Source organism: Colossoma macropomum, unplaced genomic scaffold (assembly GCF_904425465.1).
Source record: "Colossoma macropomum unplaced genomic scaffold, Colossoma_macropomum, whole genome shotgun sequence".
Classification (NCBI taxonomy): Eukaryota; Metazoa; Chordata; class Actinopteri; order Characiformes; family Serrasalmidae; genus Colossoma; species Colossoma macropomum.
The window spans coordinates 1351814-1372398 of NW_023494785.1; the positions used below are offsets into that span (position 1 = coordinate 1351814).

The following is a 20585-nucleotide window of genomic DNA, read 5'->3' on the forward strand; positions in this document are numbered from 1 at the left end:
CCACTCAGTGACCCCTCATGCCCTTTGGATGGGGGCTAAAAGATTTACTTTGCCAATGCGGATGTTGGTCTTCACATAATAAAATTCTTAAAAAGATCATCACAGCTTATGGACCTTTAGTCAACGCTGACAAATATGATTAAACATCTTGAGATGGTTTTGGGAAATTGTGCATCAAAGTACAGAAACCAGAAGCTACAACTTTCAAAATACTAATCAATTAGCATACAACCTACTAACATATGACCAATATAAGAATATAGAATGGAAGACAAATAATCTCTGGTCAACTGCATCTGTCACTCCAAAAGATGGTTCTTACAAGGGTTCTTTAATAAAGGAATGGTTCTATGTAGAACCATGAACACTCAAAGAACCCTTTGCATGATTAAAAGGTTCTTTACATGGTGAAGTAGTTCTTCAGATTGACAGAGAATGTGTTGTAGATGGTTCTATATAGCACTTATTCTATATAGCGCTGTGCTGGATGAAGTCCAGAGGAAATCCAGCTTTTCTGCCCTGAAGGTCACCCAGTGTGTGTGTTTATACTGATCTGAGTGATAAGAGGAGATGATGAGGGCGGCTCCGGCAGTCTGTGTGGTTCTCCTGTGTGGTTCTGCTGTGTGGAGTGTTTGTCTCTGCTCTCAGAGGAGGTGAGTCAGTTCAGCTCGGACGGGCTATTTTACCGCGTCACTAACGAAACCGAAAGTAAAGTGTGTTATTAACAACAGGACCGTTAACGGGACTAAATGCGCAGAGTCAATTACGGTTAACAATAAAATATATTCAAATATATTTCAAATCATCATTCTTTGCTTATTTCTCTTGTATTTAATAACTCAGCGTTTAAACTTCACGCTCAGAAACGTGATACCTCAACTGTCCCAAATCAAGAACAAGACATTTTCATCTATTTAGCTGTTTATAACATTAATATAATATAACATAACAATACCTGATTAGCTATTTTAGTTTCCTTTCCCTTCAGAATCTGGATTAGAGTTAGATAAACTGTGTTAATCCTAACTGGGTCTCTCACAGACCTGGAAACATGAGAAAGAAGACAGAGCTGCTGAGTAACGGTCAATAAGTAGGGCTGGGCAATATAGCAAAAATATTACATCACGATACTTGAAGACATTTTTACGATACACGATACGCATCACAATATTTTACTTTTCTGAGATTTAATCATTTGGAAAAGACAAAATAGAACCTGTAGTGCCACATGTAAAATACTACTACTACTACTACTATAATAATAATAATAATAATAATAATAATAATACAACTACAAATAACAGTTCTCAAATATCAGTGAATACATTTACTCACCATATCATAGTCTGTTTTTATTCTCCTCATTCAGTAATGCTACTTCTTTTACATAGTGCAGCTTTAACAAAAATCCCCCTTAATGAAACAAACTACATTCCACTACTGTTAATGATAAACATACAGTTTAGAAGCTTAAAAGCATCAAAGAACAGATTTAGTTCCTCCAGTTTAGTACAGTGGATCTTTTAAGCAAAAGCTCAACAAAAATGGAAGCATTTTATAAAAATGCATATAAAAATGCAGACGTTTATGTGTACTTTCTTTCTGTTAAGTTTTTTTAAGCACAAGTTCACAGAAGATACATTTTATACATTTGATTTATAAACAGAAAATTATTACTTCCATTCAAGCTTTTTTATGAATCCCTTGTCAGCGCTGTCTGAGTAAAATACACACACATTTTCTAAAGCACTTTTCCTTCTGGGTCATAGGGGGAGTTGCATCCTATCCCAGCAGTCATTAGGCAGAAGGCAGGATACACCCTGGACAGGATGCCTGAGTAAAACATGTCATTTTTATTAAGCTCATAAGAACATATTCGTAGGTGGCTTTGCAGACTTTCTCTCTTATATATTTGGGCTTTTAATTGATTTATTTAGCATCTGTTTCAATCATGAATAGATTTAGTGTTAAACTACTTGTTATATAAAGTCACAAGTGCACCATTAAAAAATACTGCATTTAAGCATAAAGCAAATCATGATCACATATAGTGTTTAAACTCAAGACTGTAAAGGGCTTGTAAATGTAACAGTACTCAGGAATGTTAAATGGTCTGTGTTCAGTATGGACTCTTTACAGAGACACTGTGTCTGTATAGTAACAGTCTTGTGTTTATCACCACTGTACAGTGCAGGAAGCTGTTATCTAGAACTGTTAAATCAGCAGATTACAATGGTAAACAGTGAATACAGTTTGCATAGGAAGACTGTCGCTATACTGGGTGATCTTAGCCGTCCATTTCATAAAGTACTTGAGTCTCTCTCATCTGGACGACCTTTTAGAGCAGCAGCAGAAAAAAATAGTCTCCATAAAACATCCTAACTGAATGAAACTAGATGGGTTTATTAAGTAGGCTTTGATACAATTCACTCTGTATGATTTATTAACTCTGAGTTAATACATAATACAGAATATTATGTCCAACCAAGACATTTTTCAGTGGACTATTCTATTTTCTATTGGACTATTCTATTCTATTCTATTCTATTCTATTCTATTCCAGTTTAAGACCTGAAAGAGAACTCAGTTTTGATTTAAATTTACTTTATTGCAATAAAACCGTTAAAACTGTTGTTCTAAACTATTTTTTATGCATTATGCTTTATATTCTGTTTTTATAGATGTCTGTGTTCTTTAAATGCAGTATGTTTACTGTATAACAAATATGATGATGCAGCTGCACTTTTTTTTTAGCTTAGCTGTAGCTAAGAATTTAATCTGAGTTTAAATCTGAATTTATGAGGGCTCTTAAACTGCACTGCTGTCTGTGGAAGCTGCAGTTTAAAGCGCACCTGCATTTTAAACCAATTGCTGTCATTTAAGAATCACACGTCTGCCACCAGTTAGCAAGCAAGCAAGTAAAGTTTATTTATATGGCGCTTCTTACAAAAGGTGTTGTCACAAAGCAGCTTTATAGAAAAATCAGCATTACAGAAAAATCCGGGTCTGAGCCCCCACGAGCGTCTCCAGTGGCAACACTAGCAAAGAAAAACTCCCTAAGAACAAGAGGAAGAAACCTTGAGAGGAACCAAGACTCAGAAGGGCAACCCATCCTCCTCTGTTCGACACCGGATAGCAAACATTGTTAGACTGTTTGCCACCTACTAGTTGCTTGGGTTCCGTTAAGGTGGCAGGACAGACAGCTGTGTGTGTTCCCGTGAGTTTGGCCAAACTAGTCGAAGAGGTTGGCAATCAACATTGCATCATCACTGCATTCGGGGTTGCTTGAGCCAGTGAACAGCAGGCTGCCACTAGGTATTTCACTGTCCAGTACAGTACTGTCTCTCCTTTAATAGAGGACAGGTTTATGTGCCAGTTGTTAATGTTGAGACCAGAGATGTGTGGCTTCCTCCTTGCACTGTGTTGGGAGCCCTATTTTGTATAGAACTTCAAATAACTAGTCAAGTGGTTATATTTGAGGAGAGGGTAGAAAGTCAAAGGTGTGTTGCAGTCTTCCAGTCATTACATACAGAAGACTGATTACTGGATCAGGTACAGAAGGGTAAGGGTTTGCTTCAGCAGTATAGTGGAGTTTTTAGTCAGAGTGAGGGTGACTTGGGGTGTACAGACCTAATACACCATAAGATCCCTTAGATTGATGACACCCCCTTTCCTCAGTATTACTGCCGCCTTCCACCCTCACAGTATGAAGAGGTCAAAGCACACATTCAAGAGCTACTAGAAAAACAAGTTGTGTGGGTGCGCTGTAGTCCCTATTCCTCATAAATCATTATGGTGCAGAGGAAAGATGGCACCATAAACACAAAGACAAAGAAGGATACATACCCCTAACCACAGATTGAGGAATCACTGAATGCATTGGCGGGGGCCAGGTTGTTTTCCACTCTTGACTTGACCAGTGGGTATAGCCAAGTTCCTATGGCAGAGGAGGACAAGCAAAAGACTGCTTTTCTTTATTTGAGTTCAGTCAGATGCCATTTGGCCAATGTAATGCACCCATATTTTTGGAGATGAACGCTTCCAGTCTCTGTAGCTGTATCTGGATTATATTTTGATCTTTTCTCCCTGCTTTGAGTCTCACTTACAGCATCTTGTGATGGTTTTGGGAAGATTGCAGCAACACAATTTGAAGTTAAAATGAGAAAAATGCCATTTCTTTCAGCCTGAAGTTCGCTATCCGGGATGTGCGATCTCTGCTTTGGGGTGGCCAAAAGAGAGATCACTGACATATGCAAGTAGAGGGCTTCATCCAACAGAAAGGAACATGCCAAATTACAGCTCCATGAAGTTAGAACTTCTAGGATTGAAATGGGCAGAGAGTCCTTATTGGGGGCCAAGTTCATTGTTTTTACTGACAAAAAGAGTTATTTAGAGACTGCAAAGATGGGAGCAGTTGAACAGCGATGGCCTCCCAACTGGCCCATAAATTGAAATACTGCCATGGCGATAAGAAACAGTGATGCTTTGTCTCAAAAGCCTGCCTTGCCAGTGCCTACCAAGATTGAGGAAGTCGCCCCTGTGATTCCTGTTTCACCTCCTTGTTTGAGTTTGTCTAGTGGTCCCCCAAATTTTGGTTCCCTTTCCACTATTGATGCTTTTCCAGTATGTGAAAAAGCAGATCTTGAGGCACTTCAGTCAGCAGATCCAGGCATAGGTGCTTTTCTGGTATACTGGAGGAGAGGTAGACCCTCTTCCTCTGAAGAGAGAGTGGCCAAAGCAAAATTCAGTTCTGGAATTAGTCAAGCAATGGAGACAAATCCAAGACCAGGGTGGTGTGTTATATTAATTGACACACATGCCTGGAGAAAACAAGGAGTTGTGGCAATTGCTGCAGCCAAAGACATTACAGTCAGAAGTACTGCTCTTCATGACAATCATGGTCATCGGGGTGTGAACGAACAACATATTTGGTGCAGCAGAGATGTTACTGGTCCTAGGTGAAAAGAGATACTGAACAGTGGAACAGTGGTGTCAGAAATGCTTTCGCTGTGTGACCGCCAAAGCTGTGCTCCCCAAGGTGCGGACCTTTGCTGGTAGTGTGTTGGCTTCAAGGCCCTAGGAAATTCTAGCCATTGACAGCTAATCTTTGCCTACAATACAACAGTGCATCGCAACTGAAAGCAACGCCTACCTATTGATGCACTCCTGGGTGTTCAGGAAGAGGAGAGGGCGGAAGGAATGGTAGGAGACTGAGGGAACAACAGGAGTTCCTCCAATTTGCCTAAGCCAGTGCAGAGCATCAACTAATAATGGCAGCGACACAACATGCTCAACAGCCTACAGAGGTCGCCCCTGTACTTTCAGCTGGTACTACTGTTTATAGAAGAAACCACATCCAAGGCTGGAACAAGATTCAAGATGTTTGGGGCAGCACTCCAGCATCAAGTAGTGAAGTGTCTTGATGGAGGAGGACGACTGTATGCCATCCGCCCAGGGGGAATTCAAGGTCCTGAACAAAACCTTCACAGGACAGAACTGAGGGTGGTTCTGAAGCAGGCTTCTTTTCTTCCTGTTGACAATCTGAGAAAGGATTGTAAGTCTCTAGAAATAGGTGACAAGTCACACCAAGATTGCAGTAGTGAGGAGGAAGAGGACACCTGGTCTGGTCAGTGGGTGGTGAGACAGGAGGTTAGTGGACTCTCAGTGGTAAGGAGTTGGTTCCCTCACTGCAATCGGAATCGACACCAGCAAGTCGATTGGCATGAAAAACAGCAGTCAATGATATTTTAGGCTGGTAACAGGTCTGTGTTTTGTCTCCAGGACTGTGACCTTTTAAAGTGGGGGTGGATGTAGCCGGCAGGGCTGAAATGCATTGTTTTAGGGGACTTGTATTTTGACAACTGAATCTCCGTTGCATTCCTAGGATGCTTAAAGTCTCGCGTGACTGGAGTAAAGTAACGTTTGGTCTCGGGCAGGGCAGCACACAACAGTGGGCTGGGAGTAAGCCATTTTAAAGCTTCTTTATTTAAGTTATGGAGTAGAAGTTATCTTGCTTTGTGAAGGAGTGGAGACAGCAGTAAGGACGCTCTAACTATTGGCGAAGTAGGAGCTGTATGTGTAGCATCCTCACATTGCACAGGTGTGCTGTCTTCATTGTAATGAGGTGAGGGGGGGGCTAATAGCATAGATGCTCTCAAGAAGCATACCTGCTTTACATTAATAGCATACTAGTGATGATAGTTTATTGCTAGCAATGAGAATGAGTTGTTTTCCAAGTTCTAACTCAAATATTAAATAATGTCCAACCTATATAGCGCCTTTCTCAAACCCAAGATCACTTTACATAGGCAAAAAAGGAAAAAACATATGAGGAAAGAGAAGAGTGAAAGTGCAGAGAAAAGAGGTGGGTTTAAAGCTGAGCTTTAAAGGAGGAAAGTGAGGGACAGTCATGGAGAGATTGTGGTAATGAGTTCCATAGTTTGGGGAACATGACGTTGAAAGATCTGCCTCCCACAGTGACCAGCCTACATTTTGGGACAGCTAGACAATCTGAGTCAGAGGACCTGAGTGTTCGGGTGGGACAGTAATGGGGGCAGGAGCTCAGCTAAGCAAGCTCGACTAAGTAAGCTCGGCTAAGTAAGCTAAGTAAGCTAAGTAAGCTAAGCTAAGTAAGCACGTAGAGATTTGCCAGTTAGCGAGAAGACTTTAAACTGGATATGAAGCGGGACGGGTAACCAGAGTAACAAATTGGGGTGATGTGAGCTGATTTGTCAGAGTGAGAGGATTCTAGCTGCTGAGTTTTGTTAATAGTGAAGAGGGCGGATAGTTTTGTAAGGAACACCAATGAGACGGGAGTTGCAGTCGTCTAAGCCTGATGATGAAAGCATGGACCAGAGATTCAGGAGAGCAGGAGGCGAAGGCGAGCAATATTGTGGAGATGGAAAAAAGCTGTTTTGACCAAAGTCACACATAAGTTACGGACAACAGCTGAAGGTGTAACGGTCACCTCATCCAAATTAAGTGTGAAATTAGTAGAATTTGCAGTAACAGACTTAGGACCAATGAGCAGAATTTCAGTTTTGTCAGTGTTTAGTTTTAGAAAGTTACTCTGCATCCATTGTTTGAGCTCTGGAATACAAGATATTAGGGCAGGGAATGACAGGTTAGTGATGGTGTTGGTGCAGACGTAGATTTATATATCATCAGCATAACAATGAAAATGAAGACCATGACTGTGGATGATCTGACTGAAGGGTCAAATATAAATGAAGAATAGAGGGCCAAGAGGACCAAGGACAGAACCCTGGGGGACACCCTGTGCAACAGCACTGATAGCAGAGTTATGCTTACCAAGAGCAACAAAGTGGAGTCTATTAGTGAGATAGGATCTGAACCAGACGAGGGTAGCGTCTGTAATGCCAATAGCTGAAACAGTATGATGAGTATGTCATGATTAAAGGTGTCAAATGCAGCGGGTGAATCTAAGAGGAGCAGAAAATTGATAGCACTGGAATCAGAAGACAGCAGGAGATCATCTAGAACCTCTAAACGTGCTGTCTCAGTGTTATGCACTGTACGAAAGCCTGACTGGAAGTTTTCAAAAAGATCATTATTTATCAAAAAAGACTGCAATTGAGATGCTACAACACTTTCTAACAGTTTGGCTAAAAAGGGCAAATTAGAAATCGGGCAATAGAGTTCCAGAGCGGCTGTATCAGACCAGGTTTCTTAAGAATAGGAGTGATAGCAGAAGTTTTAAGGGCAGTAGTGTTCCAGAGTGGCTGTATCAGATGAGGTTTCTTAAGAATAGGAGTGATAGCAGAAGTTTTAAGGGCAGTAGTGTTCCAAAGCGGCTGTATCAGACCAGGTTTCTTAAGAATAGGAGTGATAGCAGAAGTTTTAAGGGCAGTAGGGACCTGAAGCAAGAGATGAATTGATGAAATGACAGATGGGGTCAGAGATAACAGAGACACTTGTTCAGAAGTGTAGTGGGAGTGGTACTCTAGACCTTTTATGGTTAATATCTGGTTAAAGCTCATTGAAATACATGCCCCTTCATGTGGAGAGCATTTGAGTGCTGTGGGATAAAGGGAGGTCAGGCACTGAATACCACTAGTGCTGTCATTTGACAGGTACAAGTTTATTGAGTATATTATGTTTTAATTTTGTGGTCAGTCAGGACTGCTAAAGAGCTAACTGTATGTCAAGTCAAGGCTTTATTGTCATTTCAGCTCTGTATAAGTACACAGTGAACAAAACATCATTCCTCCAGAACACAAGTGCAGGACAATACAAGAAACACAGTGCAGACAGTACAGTACAGTAAATAAATACGAAAGACTTACAGTAAATACAGAACAGAACACAGGCAGCACACGGTACTGAGAGTATGTGGAGCTGTGCAGAGGAGGATGGAACACACTATGACATATTAGCATATATGAGCAATGCGGTCACTGAGGTAGCAGCCAGAACAGCAACATACAGTATACAGTATTTGGTTGATACAGTAATTCTAGCAGCTGACACTGTTAAAGTGAAGTAAAATGTGCAAAAATGCAAATGAATGTTTATTTGTATTACAGACTGATCAGTACCACTGGTGATGGTCACTGTTTTTTCCTCACTAGTGTTCCCTCCCTAGTGGGTTCCCCTTTTGTGTTCCCTCCTTAGTGGGTTCCCCCTTTAGTGTTCCCTCCTTAGTGGGTTCCCCCTTGTTCTCTCCTGGTTTGCTTTTCTTTTGTTTTTTTAGATTGATTAGTGATTGATTAGTGATTGATTAGTGCCCCAGTCATTTGCGTCTTCTTAATTAAGGGGTGCTCCTGAAAAGATGCACATTAGTGCTTAAGGCTGTTTTAAATTAAACAGAATCCTGTCTAAATAATTTGGCTTCTTATCCTATTAATTTGTATTGATGAGTGACAATTTAGAGAGTGTATTTTCTGTGTTTTTTTGGTTGCTCATCTACTTGATTATTTTTGTTGGTAGTGTATTTATATATGCTGTTGGTTTGTTTTCTTTTGCATGTTGTATTTTTGGTTACTAGTGGGTTGGGGTCTTACCTATAGCATCAGAGTCTGTTTTGTATTAAGCAACAGCTTCAGCTGAATTTCAAAAGTTTATTACAAACTAATTTTGCAATAGTCAAAGTGGCCAAAGATACTAATATAAAAAACAGGTGCTTTGTTTTATAGTCAAGTACAGAGTCCATATCAAAGTTTGATAGGAACAAAGCAGGAGAGAAGACCAGGCCAACCTTCAATATTTTTTTATGGTGGATCCCCTTCCTGTAAAACTGTACCTTGTCACATGACCAAAAAGAGTACATTTATATACCTCTTTCCTGTTTACATTTGAAACAAAGATTTGAGCAAACTGAGGAGATCATATGGAGGCGAAGTGGCGTAAGATAAGTCTTATTGATAAAATTAATTTCATGAAGTGATGTTGAGCATAATCTAGGCTGTAAGCCTTCTCAAATCAATTTCCCATCATCGTCACCTATGTTCATGCCCAGATCTCGCTCCCACACACCCCTCAGGTAAGGTAGAGAAGATGTACAAACACCAAACAATAAGTTACATATTTTTGACACAAGTCCTTTTAGGCCACGGTGCCCATCCAGAAGCTCCTCTATCCCAGTGAGCTCTATTCTCAGTTTATCTGCATCTTCTGTGGGTCTTATGGAGAAGTGTGAGTTTTTCTGTGGTAAAGTATCTCTCCAGGGTAGAATCTGGGGACGTAGGGGCTACAGCCAACTGAGATTAAGGCTTACAATCTGTTAGATAAGAGGTGAACCAATCAAGAACAGAAACAACAATGCCCAGGAGGCTGGAGGGGCTCACCATGTCAAAGGCAGCACTTAAAACAAGCAGAACAAGAATACTAAGAGCATCTGGGGTCAGAAGCAGATCACTGACAACCTCAACCAAAGCCATTTTGGGGCTGTGATATGGGCAAAAACCAGTCTGGAAGGGATTGAGATGATCCTTCATTTCTGATAGGCTTTGAGCTGCATTGCAATGACCCAAGGACTTTTGATGGTTATTTAAATTAGATGGGTCAAGGCCGTTTTTTTAAAGGATTGGTGTTAATGTAGTTATTTTGTAGGCTGAGGGGTCATGGCCAGACAACAATGACTGTTTTTTCAGTTTTTTCTTTTTCGGATGGGCAGATCCCATCCGGAGGCAGGCACCCGCTACGGGGATTCCTACCCTTATGCGCACGGGCTGCAGCTTCGTGTTAATCCCATTAAGTTAGTGGTTTAGCCAAACCTGTGTTAAACTGAGACTAAATTGCTGCTAATCTAATATCAGAGCCTGATAGTTCGGCTCGGGCTCAACCTTAAACCACAGTACTTATATAGTTACGCCGTTTCCCTCTTACCCACCCGTATTCAGGCACACCCGTCCTGCCCTCGGTCTGATTGGCGGACTGCTGGAGAATGAAGGGGCTCTTAGCCAATCTTGGCGCAGGAGGCGGGAGTTCTCCCGAATACGGGCGGAATGAAAAACAGAGTAACGGTAAACTAACGGACCAGACTGACACCGTAGGAGAAAGGAAAGTAAGGAAAACCGACTCTTCTCAGCAGAAGATCATCCAGAGTGATTTTACTGATCTAAGTGGTAAAGGTGGTGATGGGGGCTCCGGCAGTCTGTGTGGTCTTCCTCAGTGGAGTGGTCGTCTCTGTTCTCGGAGGTGAGTTATTTACTGTTTCTGCTGCGCAGACATTCAGAATTCCTGATGAACTACTTTAGTTGACTCCTCTTCGTTATCTGGACTGGAGTTAAAGCGTCTGCTAGATAAACTGTGTTAAACCTAACTGGGTCCCTCACAGACCTGGACATATGAGAAAGAAGACATTTGGGAACAGAGAAGAGCTGCTGAGAAACAGTCCGCTGCTGAAGACCTTCATGTGTTTTACACCTTTTTCCCACTTTGGGCTGTTTTATTATTATTATGCATTTTTGTTTTTCATCTTATCATCCATTAATTTACTCTTTTCACATGTATGACATGGATTTCTACGTTATCTCCTGTAATCAGTAAGGAAACACCATTTATAAACTGGTGTGTCCGATTCAGATTTCTTTTCAGACAGACTGGCTGATGACCAATATTTAATAACAGTGTTTTCTCTTAACCCTCGGACCCTAAGAAACGGTAGGTCACTTCTAGCTTTAATAACTTCAGAGAGATTTAAGATCGAACCATGATCCACATATCAGGACATTCCACAGACCCGCCCATAATTAGCAAGCATTGATGTTATCAGCACCAGCAGTAATTCGGCTCGGAAAATCCCCTAAATCCTGATGTTCTTGTTTTGCTGTTTGGCCTTCATATTCCAACAAAACCGTCCATCAGCCAGAGATCAGCTCCAAAATCACCCAAACCCACTACTGTTATACTACATCTCTGCCTTTAGCCTTCATATTATAAACAAAGGGCTTTCAGTTTACATTGATTTTGACTATTAAAAATATCTGATATTAAATATGCAGCTCAATTTGTAATGAATAATAAAGCCTGTCTTGCTGTGTATCAGAGTTTTAGCACTGAGGCTGAATCCAAGAGGACAGAAAATCAATAAAAGAAAAAAAGTCTGCCTTATGGTAATTGTTTATTTTTACTCATAATAACCAACAGAATGAATCACCATTTCAGCTCACAGACACAACAGTTTCTGAAAAGATAACTACAACAACACTTGTTTTCAAGATCTCTGTAATTAAAAAATACAAAAATTTGCAGGCACTAGGTACATTTTTAAACAGACATGATCCAAATTCATAAAGATATCAAATTTCTTTCATCATTTACATGTCAAACAATGGCGTATCTGAGTAGCCCAGGGTCTCCTGAAAATAATAACATATGGCCTGTGTGACTGTCTCATGTAAATACTTTAGAATTGTAATTGTAATTGACCTAAAATACCAAAAAAAATCCCCATGTTTTTTGGTGTCTAAAGGTTAAATGGGTTAAACTGGCATTTTAATTGTTGGGAATCCCGAGCTAGCTTCTTGTAGCTAGCTGGAGCCGTAGTTGTTGTGTGACGGGTGTCGTAAAGCCTTATGCAGTTCTCACGAGACGTCTCGTGCTGCTCCTCTAAAGTTACATAGTGCTATAGCAGGCGATCTGGCCCAAAGTGGCAACGACAGAGACACCATTCTCCCTTTGATAAGTCAGTGTATCATCAAAATTACTTTGAAGCTATTGATTTAAGGTATTATTTAAGGTATTATTTTAAAGAACTGTTACATAATGTTGCTTTAAGAAAGACATCACAGAAGAGGAGATAAGCATCACTTTAGTGGAATTATCTACTATGATCAGCATGACTCCATCAGTATGATGTTGATTTTGAGATAATTGGAGACCTAATCATCGAGCTGGACCTTCTTTTGGAGCCTCTGTGTGTGCGACGTTAATACCATGAGTAACATAGACTTAATAAAACAAACAAAAAAACTAACCTCTATTTGTTGGGTATTATCATGTATGTAACGCTCATTAACTCTCACATATATTGTTAAAAATATTGCTAAAATGGCAGAACAATATTATCTGATATTAAATATGCAGCTCAATTTGTAATTAAAAATAAAGCCTGTCTTGCTGTGTATCAGAGTTTTAGCACTGAGGCTGAATCCAAGAGTACAAAAAATCAATTTAAAAAAAAACGTCCGCCTTATGGTAATTGTTTATTCAAGAAAATAAATAGTATTATTCCTATTTTAGAAGTTCATAATTTAATGATAAATATTTTTATACAACCCAATTTCCAAAAAAGTTTGCAGAATGTAAACAAAAAACAGAATGCAATGATGATGATATGATATAAACCCTATATTTAAATGACAACATATCAAATTTTAAAACTCTTATTAAAAATCTTAATAAAAATATTTAACTCTTGTTAAAAATGTATTTGATGCCAACAACACATTCCAAAAAAGTTGTGACGGGGGCCTGTTTACCACTGTGTTTCATCACCTCTTCTTTAACAACACTCTATAAGTGTTTGGGAACTGAGGAGACACTGCTGTAGTTTAGAAAGTGAAATGTTTTCCTGCTCGTTTGATACAGGATTTCAGCCAATCAACAGTTCAGGGTCTCCTTTGTCGTATTTTTCATTTCATAATGTGCCAAACATTATCAGTGGTGACAGGTCTGGACGGCAGGCAGGTCAGTTTAGCACCCGGACTCTTTTAATATGGAGCAATGCTGCTGTAATACATGCAGAATGTGGTTTAACACTGTCTTGCTGAAATAATCAAGGCCTTCCCTGAAAATGACGTCGTCTGGATGGCAGCATATGTTGCCAAAACATGTATATATCGTTCAGCATTAATGGTGCCTTCACAGAAGTGAAGTGAAAAAGTTACTAAACTTCATCTCAAGAAATATCTGTTTAATTGCTGTGGATATTTGCAGGAGACATTGCTGTGGGAATAAGAGAAAGTAACCAAAACATGTCCTACTTGAACCTGTTTAACTACTCGGTTGCTTTTTACTTGTTAGGTTGAGATCCATGCTCCACTACAGGTGTGTCTCAAGTGTGTTTCAACATAAAATGATTAGAGATATTATGTTTCATTTATCAGTTAGTTTTCTTACACTTTTTTTCTCATTTCCCCTCCAGATCCACACTCTCTGTACTACATTTACTCCGCCCTGAACAAAGATGTCCCTCTACCAGGGATCTATGAGTTCACAGCACTGGGTCTGCTCGATGACCGGGCAATCGACTACTACAACAGTAAGGAACAGGTTAAGATTCCTAAGCAGGACTGGATGAAGGAGAAGATGCAGCCAGATTACTGGGACAAAGGCACCCAGTCTCGCAAGAGCAAAGAGCAGTGGTTCAAGGTCAACGTGGACATCCTGATGCAGCGAATGAGACACACAAATAATACTGGTTAGTTTCTTATAGCTCATTCTTCTTAAAATAAAATAATACATTTCCATCCACCGTGTGATTCCTCTGGTTTTATGCCAGCTAATGTCTTTATCTTCACTGTCTTGTTACATTAACTCAATTCCAGACCTTCACGTTCTTCAGTGGAGACATGGCTGTGAGATCGATGAAGCAGATGGAAATATAACATTTCTGAGAGGCATTGATGAGTACAGCTACGATGGAAAGGAGTTCCTCTCCTTTGATGATGACAACATGCGGTGGATCGCTCCAGTTCCAGAAGCTGAGCCAACCAAAAGGAAATGGGATGAGGTGCCCATCCTGAACCAGTACACCAAGGGTTACCTGGAGAAAGAATGTGTGGACTGGCTCACCAAATTCATGGAGTACGGAAAAGAAGCACTGAGAAAACACTGTGAGTCCCAAAGTCCTTGTATATTTTTCTAGTGGCTTATTTCCTGAAAGCATCATCATCATCATCATCATCAATCTTTATTTAAGCTCGGGTTTACATCAAGGGGGGCCCTCATTTACCGACAGTAATAAGAGACGGCTTCAGTTTGTTTGTTAGATTATTGACGTGAGTTTTAAATAAAGTTTCTCATCAAGCCAGATGCCAAGGTACTCATTAGGGGTGTGAATCTCTAGGCACCTCATGATTCGATTACGATTCAGAGGGCTGCAATTATAAAAAGATTATCGATGAATCTTGCTGCATCTTGTTCTCTATACAGGATTTCTTTTTTCTCCCTGTGTGAGGACTTGGTACTTAACATAGTATTACCAAAGGATTTGAAATGATCCATAATGAATTTACTTCCAATATCTTTTATTACCAAATCAAATGGAAGTCTGCAATGAGAGACTGTCAAACACTAAAAAGTTGTGAAGCTGAGGTCAGCTTCAGTTTCTAATTTTCCCGTTCCACCTTAAATAGTGCTGCATTTACATTCAAGCACCTCAGGCAGAATTTAAGGTGGAATGGGAAAATTAGAACAAGAAGCTGGTGAAGGAGAAGCGACTTCAGCCTCGTAAAACAGTTGAACGTTGAGAGACATTTTATAATAAACTGTTCTCCTTTTGAGGAAAAGTTTTCTGGTGGAGACGGGAGGAAAGCAGTTATAGCTAAATCTTAAAGCAGAGCAGAGTAAATCTGCGTTTTCGTTTACATTGTTTAGTCTATACTAGGACATCAACACACACTGAGACATACTGGACATTGAGTATTGTGGCTCCCAAGCTGGTTTGACTTTTGTTGAAAGGACAAAATGGCTCTTCTTATCATTTGTGCTGTGACTCCTGACCTAACCTGGCTTTAATGCAGAGGGAGCCGGTCGGATTTCTCACTCATCCAGTTGTGTTTTTGTTATGTGCCCCACAGACTGTCCGGGAATTTGTGAATCGATTCAGAATCGTCCATGTTAGCATCGCGATGCACCTAAGAATCTATTTTTCTCCACCCCCAGTACTTAAACTCATTTTCTCCTTCAATAGCGGATCCATGTAAAGTTACACCATTTAAAATGTTATTTTCAATATGAGCAGGTCTGGAATGAATTAAGTGAATGAATTAACTAAATGAATTAAGCCGAGACCACTGCTGTTTTTAAACACGTCGGGGTCCTGAGGTTCAGATTCTGAGACCTGTGGAGCTGAATGTGATCTAAGAGGTGATGGTGGAGGCTTTATCTAGATGAGATTATCTATGTGAACTGTAGGGGTCTTTCTGAACCATCTACTACTGTTCTTCCTTTGGGTGCTAATCACAGGAGTGCTAGAACAGTCATCACTGGAGTCTAGTAGTCAGTTTGTATTAAAAACCCAATTCCATCTTTCCAGTAAAAGGATGGACGATTCCAGAAGAGATTAAAATCGTCTATAAAAGCCATGATGGTGGACAGACGGGTGGAGGTTTAAAATGCAGCTAAACCGTCCTGCACCCTTTCCTAAAGGTGGGATTGGGCCAGAGATAAAAACAGTTTTTTAAAAAGTGAACAAACGTGTAAAATCACATTCTCCTATGTGATCACAGCCAACATGAGTAACTACTTTCTGAATAAATGATACTTATCAAGGAGGCTGGGGAGCTGCTGTGTGATGTCAGAGACCTTGGCACCTGAGCGGGAGTGGGTGACTGCTGAACGGTGTTTGATATTTCTCATGATGGAGTCACCTACAGCCAAGGTGGATGGAGGGCGAGTTGCTCTGTCAGAGTGGTCCCGTGGAGTGGAGGGGCGAGTCGACCGCGTAGTGAATCCCAGACCACCACAGACCACGGCTCTGTTTGACACGGGGTGGAGCAGCTCATTCCCTTTGGTCTCTCCCCCCAGCCGAGGCCAAGGATCTTCAACATGGGCTGGAGCAGCCAAGACTCTGGCTCAATAACAGAGGGAGTAGCATTAGCCTGGCCTGACGCCCACATGAGCACTGAGATCCTGCCTTCCGGTTCAGTAATCCTTTGGGTCAGACGAGCACAGCCGGCACAACCGAGCGAGGAGTTCAATGGAGGCTCAGTAGTAAAAGGTTCCAGGTGAAAAGCAGAGATTCAAAAACAGTTCAGCTACACTGAAAACAAAACTCCCATTCTCTTACATGCTGACCGCTGCTCTCTCTGACGAGTCAGCTGTCCTCAGACTTTTTGTAAAAGGTCGCTTTAAATTGGCTACAGTGTGGCAGAAAACACGTTTACAGGTTGTTTGCTGCTGTCTGCTGTCTGCAGAAGATGGTAACGGGCTACTGCAGGAAACTTTTTAAACTTTGTGAAAAATGAAAAATGGAAACAGTGTGTGTGCATTTCATTTACTTTTCCTCTTTCAAAACAAAAAAAAGGAATTTATTGCTGTCATTTCAGCCAAACCAGATGTTCATGCATTTGCAAAGAAATCTACAACTGACTCAGGCAAGCTGACCCTGACCTGCCTGGCCACGGGCTTCTACCCCAAAGACGTGAAGATGAGTGTGAGGAAGTTCCGCACTTCACTGCCTGAACATCTAGTAACATCTTCAGGAGTCAGACCCAATGGTGATGGAACCTACCAGCTGAGGAAGAGTGTGAAGATCCAGAAGGACGATACAGCAGATTATGACTGTTATGTGACTCACGTCACCCTCGAAGAACCGATAATTAAACAATGGGGTAATTATATCTGTGTACCTAATGTATTTCTGGTCTTTTATAGTTTAGAATTAGTTTCTCAGTGTAAATCTAAACCCAGTTTAACAGAATGGCAGATGTGCAGAGACTAGACCCAAAACTACATGATGAGGGCAGCTTTAAAGTATTTCCCCACTTTAATCAATATTAATATTGTTGTAAATGTTTTCTGTCCCAAATAGAGCCAGGAGAGCAGGGTTTGCAGGAATGATGTCTTTATTTGAAGATGTTCTGTTAATCTGTTAATCAAAGCTCAGCTTTGCTCTAACAGTTCGCTTTAGGTTAAGCTCACGTCTTACTCTCTCAGCCCTCAGTGCTAGACTGTCTCAGTACTTACTAATCTACATAGACCACAGCCAGGGGGCTAGCTCCGCCTTCAAAATAAGAGTCCTTATAGAAAAACCCAACAAATAAATGCTGCAGAACAATTACCCCAAAATTACCATGAACACATTCTTGACCAAACTGCTACATATTGCTGGTGTTGGAACAAAACCTTGTATCTCCATTTTTGTCACTGTTTTTTTTAATTTTAGATATAATTTGAAAAAGCCTGTTTCCTTTTACATTTTATGTAAATTTAACGATGAATGCACCTTAAGAAACAGCCCAAAATGACTCAGGAAAAAAGTCTAGTAACATTGATTCATAGTAAAAGTACGGTAGGTTTTTTCCTTCTTCTGTAAAGTTACTATTTTGGAGATATAAGTGTTGTCAAGAAATTAACATTTTGCTGGCTGAAGTCAAGGTTTTGTTCCGACAGCAGTTAAAAACACACGTACGTATGAATGTGTAGATATTTTTTAGAAGTAGCTGCTACTTGCAGTTGTAGTCATTATTTTCAGTAATTTCAGTTCAGCCACATCTACAAAAACAGATTCGCTTAAAGGGAATTTCAGGGATTTTCACACTTTCTGCATAATTCTGTGTGTGAAATGTGAACAGAGTGATTCAGGGTGGTTTGGTGTGAAATGGTTATATATCTTTACAGTGGTGCTGATAGGAACCAGGGGTCGCCATGACTACAACACAAATATAGACATTTTATTTACTATCCAAACCACCAGTGAACCTACACGAGTCTTCTGAGTTTATATGGAATGTTGATGATGGAAAATAGTGGAAAATCTGAAATAATAAGTTTTCTTTGGAGACTATTTTGCCTCACAGCGCCCTGCATGTATCCCTCTGACCTTAATAGATTAAGTATGTTTTGGGCCAAAATCTTCTCTAAACAATCATAAATCAATGTCTCGGTCATCAGGCAGTGTCTGGTTCCTGTCACCACCACAGGGAACAATTCTGACTCGGTAAGCTTATCTAGAACAGAGTGTTTCACACTAAACCACTCTGAATGAACCTGTTTACACCTGAAACAATTTTGAAAAATCTCTGGAATCTCCTTTAAACTTATTGTTATTCTTATTATTTTAATATTATTCAAGCGTCCAAAATGGTTTTATTGGGGACAAAATACACATAAATACATGATACAATATGTGATGTATACAAAAACCACATTGTTCCATATTTTTTCTTTTTTCCTTTAGTTTTAGCTGTTGTCTGTCTATTCTAGTTACTTTCCCCTTATGTTAAAAAAGGCAAGCACAAATAGCCACTTGTATACCTAACAACAGAATGTATATGTTGTCCTGACATAATCTTTTACAGATTAACCAATAGATACAGGGCAAATACTCAGTGTAAAGTACATATGTCACAGATAAAGATTTACCACATCCTGATAACCACAGGAAAAAAAACACTTCTGCTGCAAGTCTTTGTCTTCTCAAGTTGCCTGCTAGCCACCTATCTTTGAGCTCTGACCTGCCCCCTTGTGGATATAGCTTCATTTTCTAGAGAAAAGGTGCTGCTCACAGAGCCGCTGTGTGTGCATCTGCAGGAGCCACCAAAGCTGAGCACTTTTCATACAGGTACAGAGTTGGGTTCTGTCACTGGGACCTGATGGAGGGCTGAAATTGAAGGAGTCTGTTAAATCTCATACAGACTCCTGAGTTCTGATGTTGCGTAAGCAGCAGTTCAGTAGTGATGCAGAGGCTCTGTAGACCTGCAGTAGTACACTAGACTGGGATTGGCTGTGACTAATATTTGTAGAGAATAATAATGTTTTCAGTAGCTTTATGCTGGTGCAGTATTGCAGCGGGTTGAGCAAAATCTGTCACCCCTGCAGATGAACGATAGAAGAGAGTCCACTTTAGATTTACAGCCTGTTTTCACTGTCATGTTAGAACAAAAATATATAACTGATTTTTGTTCAACACCGTTCTGTTTACAGACAAACTGTGCTTTGACTGCCAGAGTTCAGGACTGGTTGGAGCAGTGATTGGCGGAGTGGTGGTGCTTCTGCTGATTCTCGGTGGGATCATCTTCGCCCTTATAAAGAAGGGGATAATTGGTGAGTATAGAATATCTTAGTACAGGTTGTGTTCAAAGAGTGAAGTCTATTTATTGAAAATGTACTACCAAAAGGAAAAAAAGCCTCCTCAGGCTTCCACCTCAGCACCTTCATCCTTAAAATGAGACGCACAATGACAGGAAGAAGCTCATCACCAGGGAAATGTGTGATTAGGATCTTGTCATCATAAAACCAACAGTTCAGAAAAGTTCTTAACTAATGTTCAGAACACAGTGGTGAATTTACTTAAATACTTCTTGGTCAGTGTGAAATGAGCTAATGGTCCCTCCTTTTTAGCTGAAGTTAGTATTAAATGTTAAGGTCTGAAATGGCCTTGTTTATTTGATGATTTATGTAGTGAGGTCAGTCTTTTTCCAAGTTTATCATAGCTTAGCATCAAATATTGTTTTTCCATTATTTTGACTAAACAAAAATATAAACAATAATAGAAATGCAATTCTGAAAACCAAACAGCAGTTAATGTTCATTTTACATGTACATAATATTTTTTATTTACCAGTCATTCCAGGTGCTGTAAATGCTGCAACTGGTCAGTGTCAATATGATTTTGTTGCAGCTCTACAGACTGAGCAGCTGAGCAGAGTGACAGCCTGCTGTGTTCAGTGTGAGAGCAGCTTCGGTTTTCATAGCCCTTTTCTCCAGTAACCAGTTTCGTTAGGGCAGACAATGCAGTAACACCAAAGAGAAGCCTGCAACATGCTTTCCCATTTTGGTCAGTCACAAGGAAATTTCAGGTTTCATGTTCAGGTTTTATTGTATAGGGAAATTTCTGTGAATATTGACTGAAAGAGAGACCACCCAACTCTACAGACTGAGCAGCTGATGCCGCGCTTATCATGAAAGCTGCTTCGGTTTTCATAACCAGTTTCAGTACAGCAGATTATGCAGTAGCAGCTCAGAGAGGCTTAAACCAGAGAACATAAACACACTAACGCTTCTGATCAGAAATTCAGCAGTTGCTTCTTGTCTTGCTTCTTCTGTGGAGCCGAGCGTTTTGCCAGCAGGGTATTCTGAGAATCTGACAACGACCCCATAAACTCATTTAAATCTGCTGCCAGAGGAGTTCGACTGCATAATCGCCCACACTGGCCAGAGAGAAGTAAATCAGC

At 40.3% G+C, this 20585-nt stretch overlaps 1 protein-coding gene across 3 annotated transcripts in view; it reads left to right on the forward strand.

Annotated features, from left to right (window-relative positions):
* Positions 1-10459: 10459 nt before the first annotated feature.
* LOC118815032 (class I histocompatibility antigen, F10 alpha chain-like) overlaps positions 10460-20585 on the forward strand; it is a 69640-nt gene continuing 59514 nt past the window's right edge. The window contains exons 1-5 of one of the 3 annotated variants that reach the window (XM_036580974.1): positions 10460-10659; positions 13610-13885; positions 14007-14300; positions 16737-17021; positions 19336-19455. In XM_036580974.1, coding sequence (XP_036436867.1) covers positions 10599-10659; positions 13610-13885; positions 14007-14300; positions 16737-17021; positions 19336-19455 — 1036 coding nt within the window. In that variant the 5' untranslated portion in view covers positions 10460-10598. The remainder of the gene's footprint in view (positions 10660-13609; positions 13886-14006; positions 14301-16736; positions 17022-19335; positions 19456-20585) is intronic. The other 2 variants (XM_036580982.1, XM_036580966.1) reach the window with 2 other exon arrangements.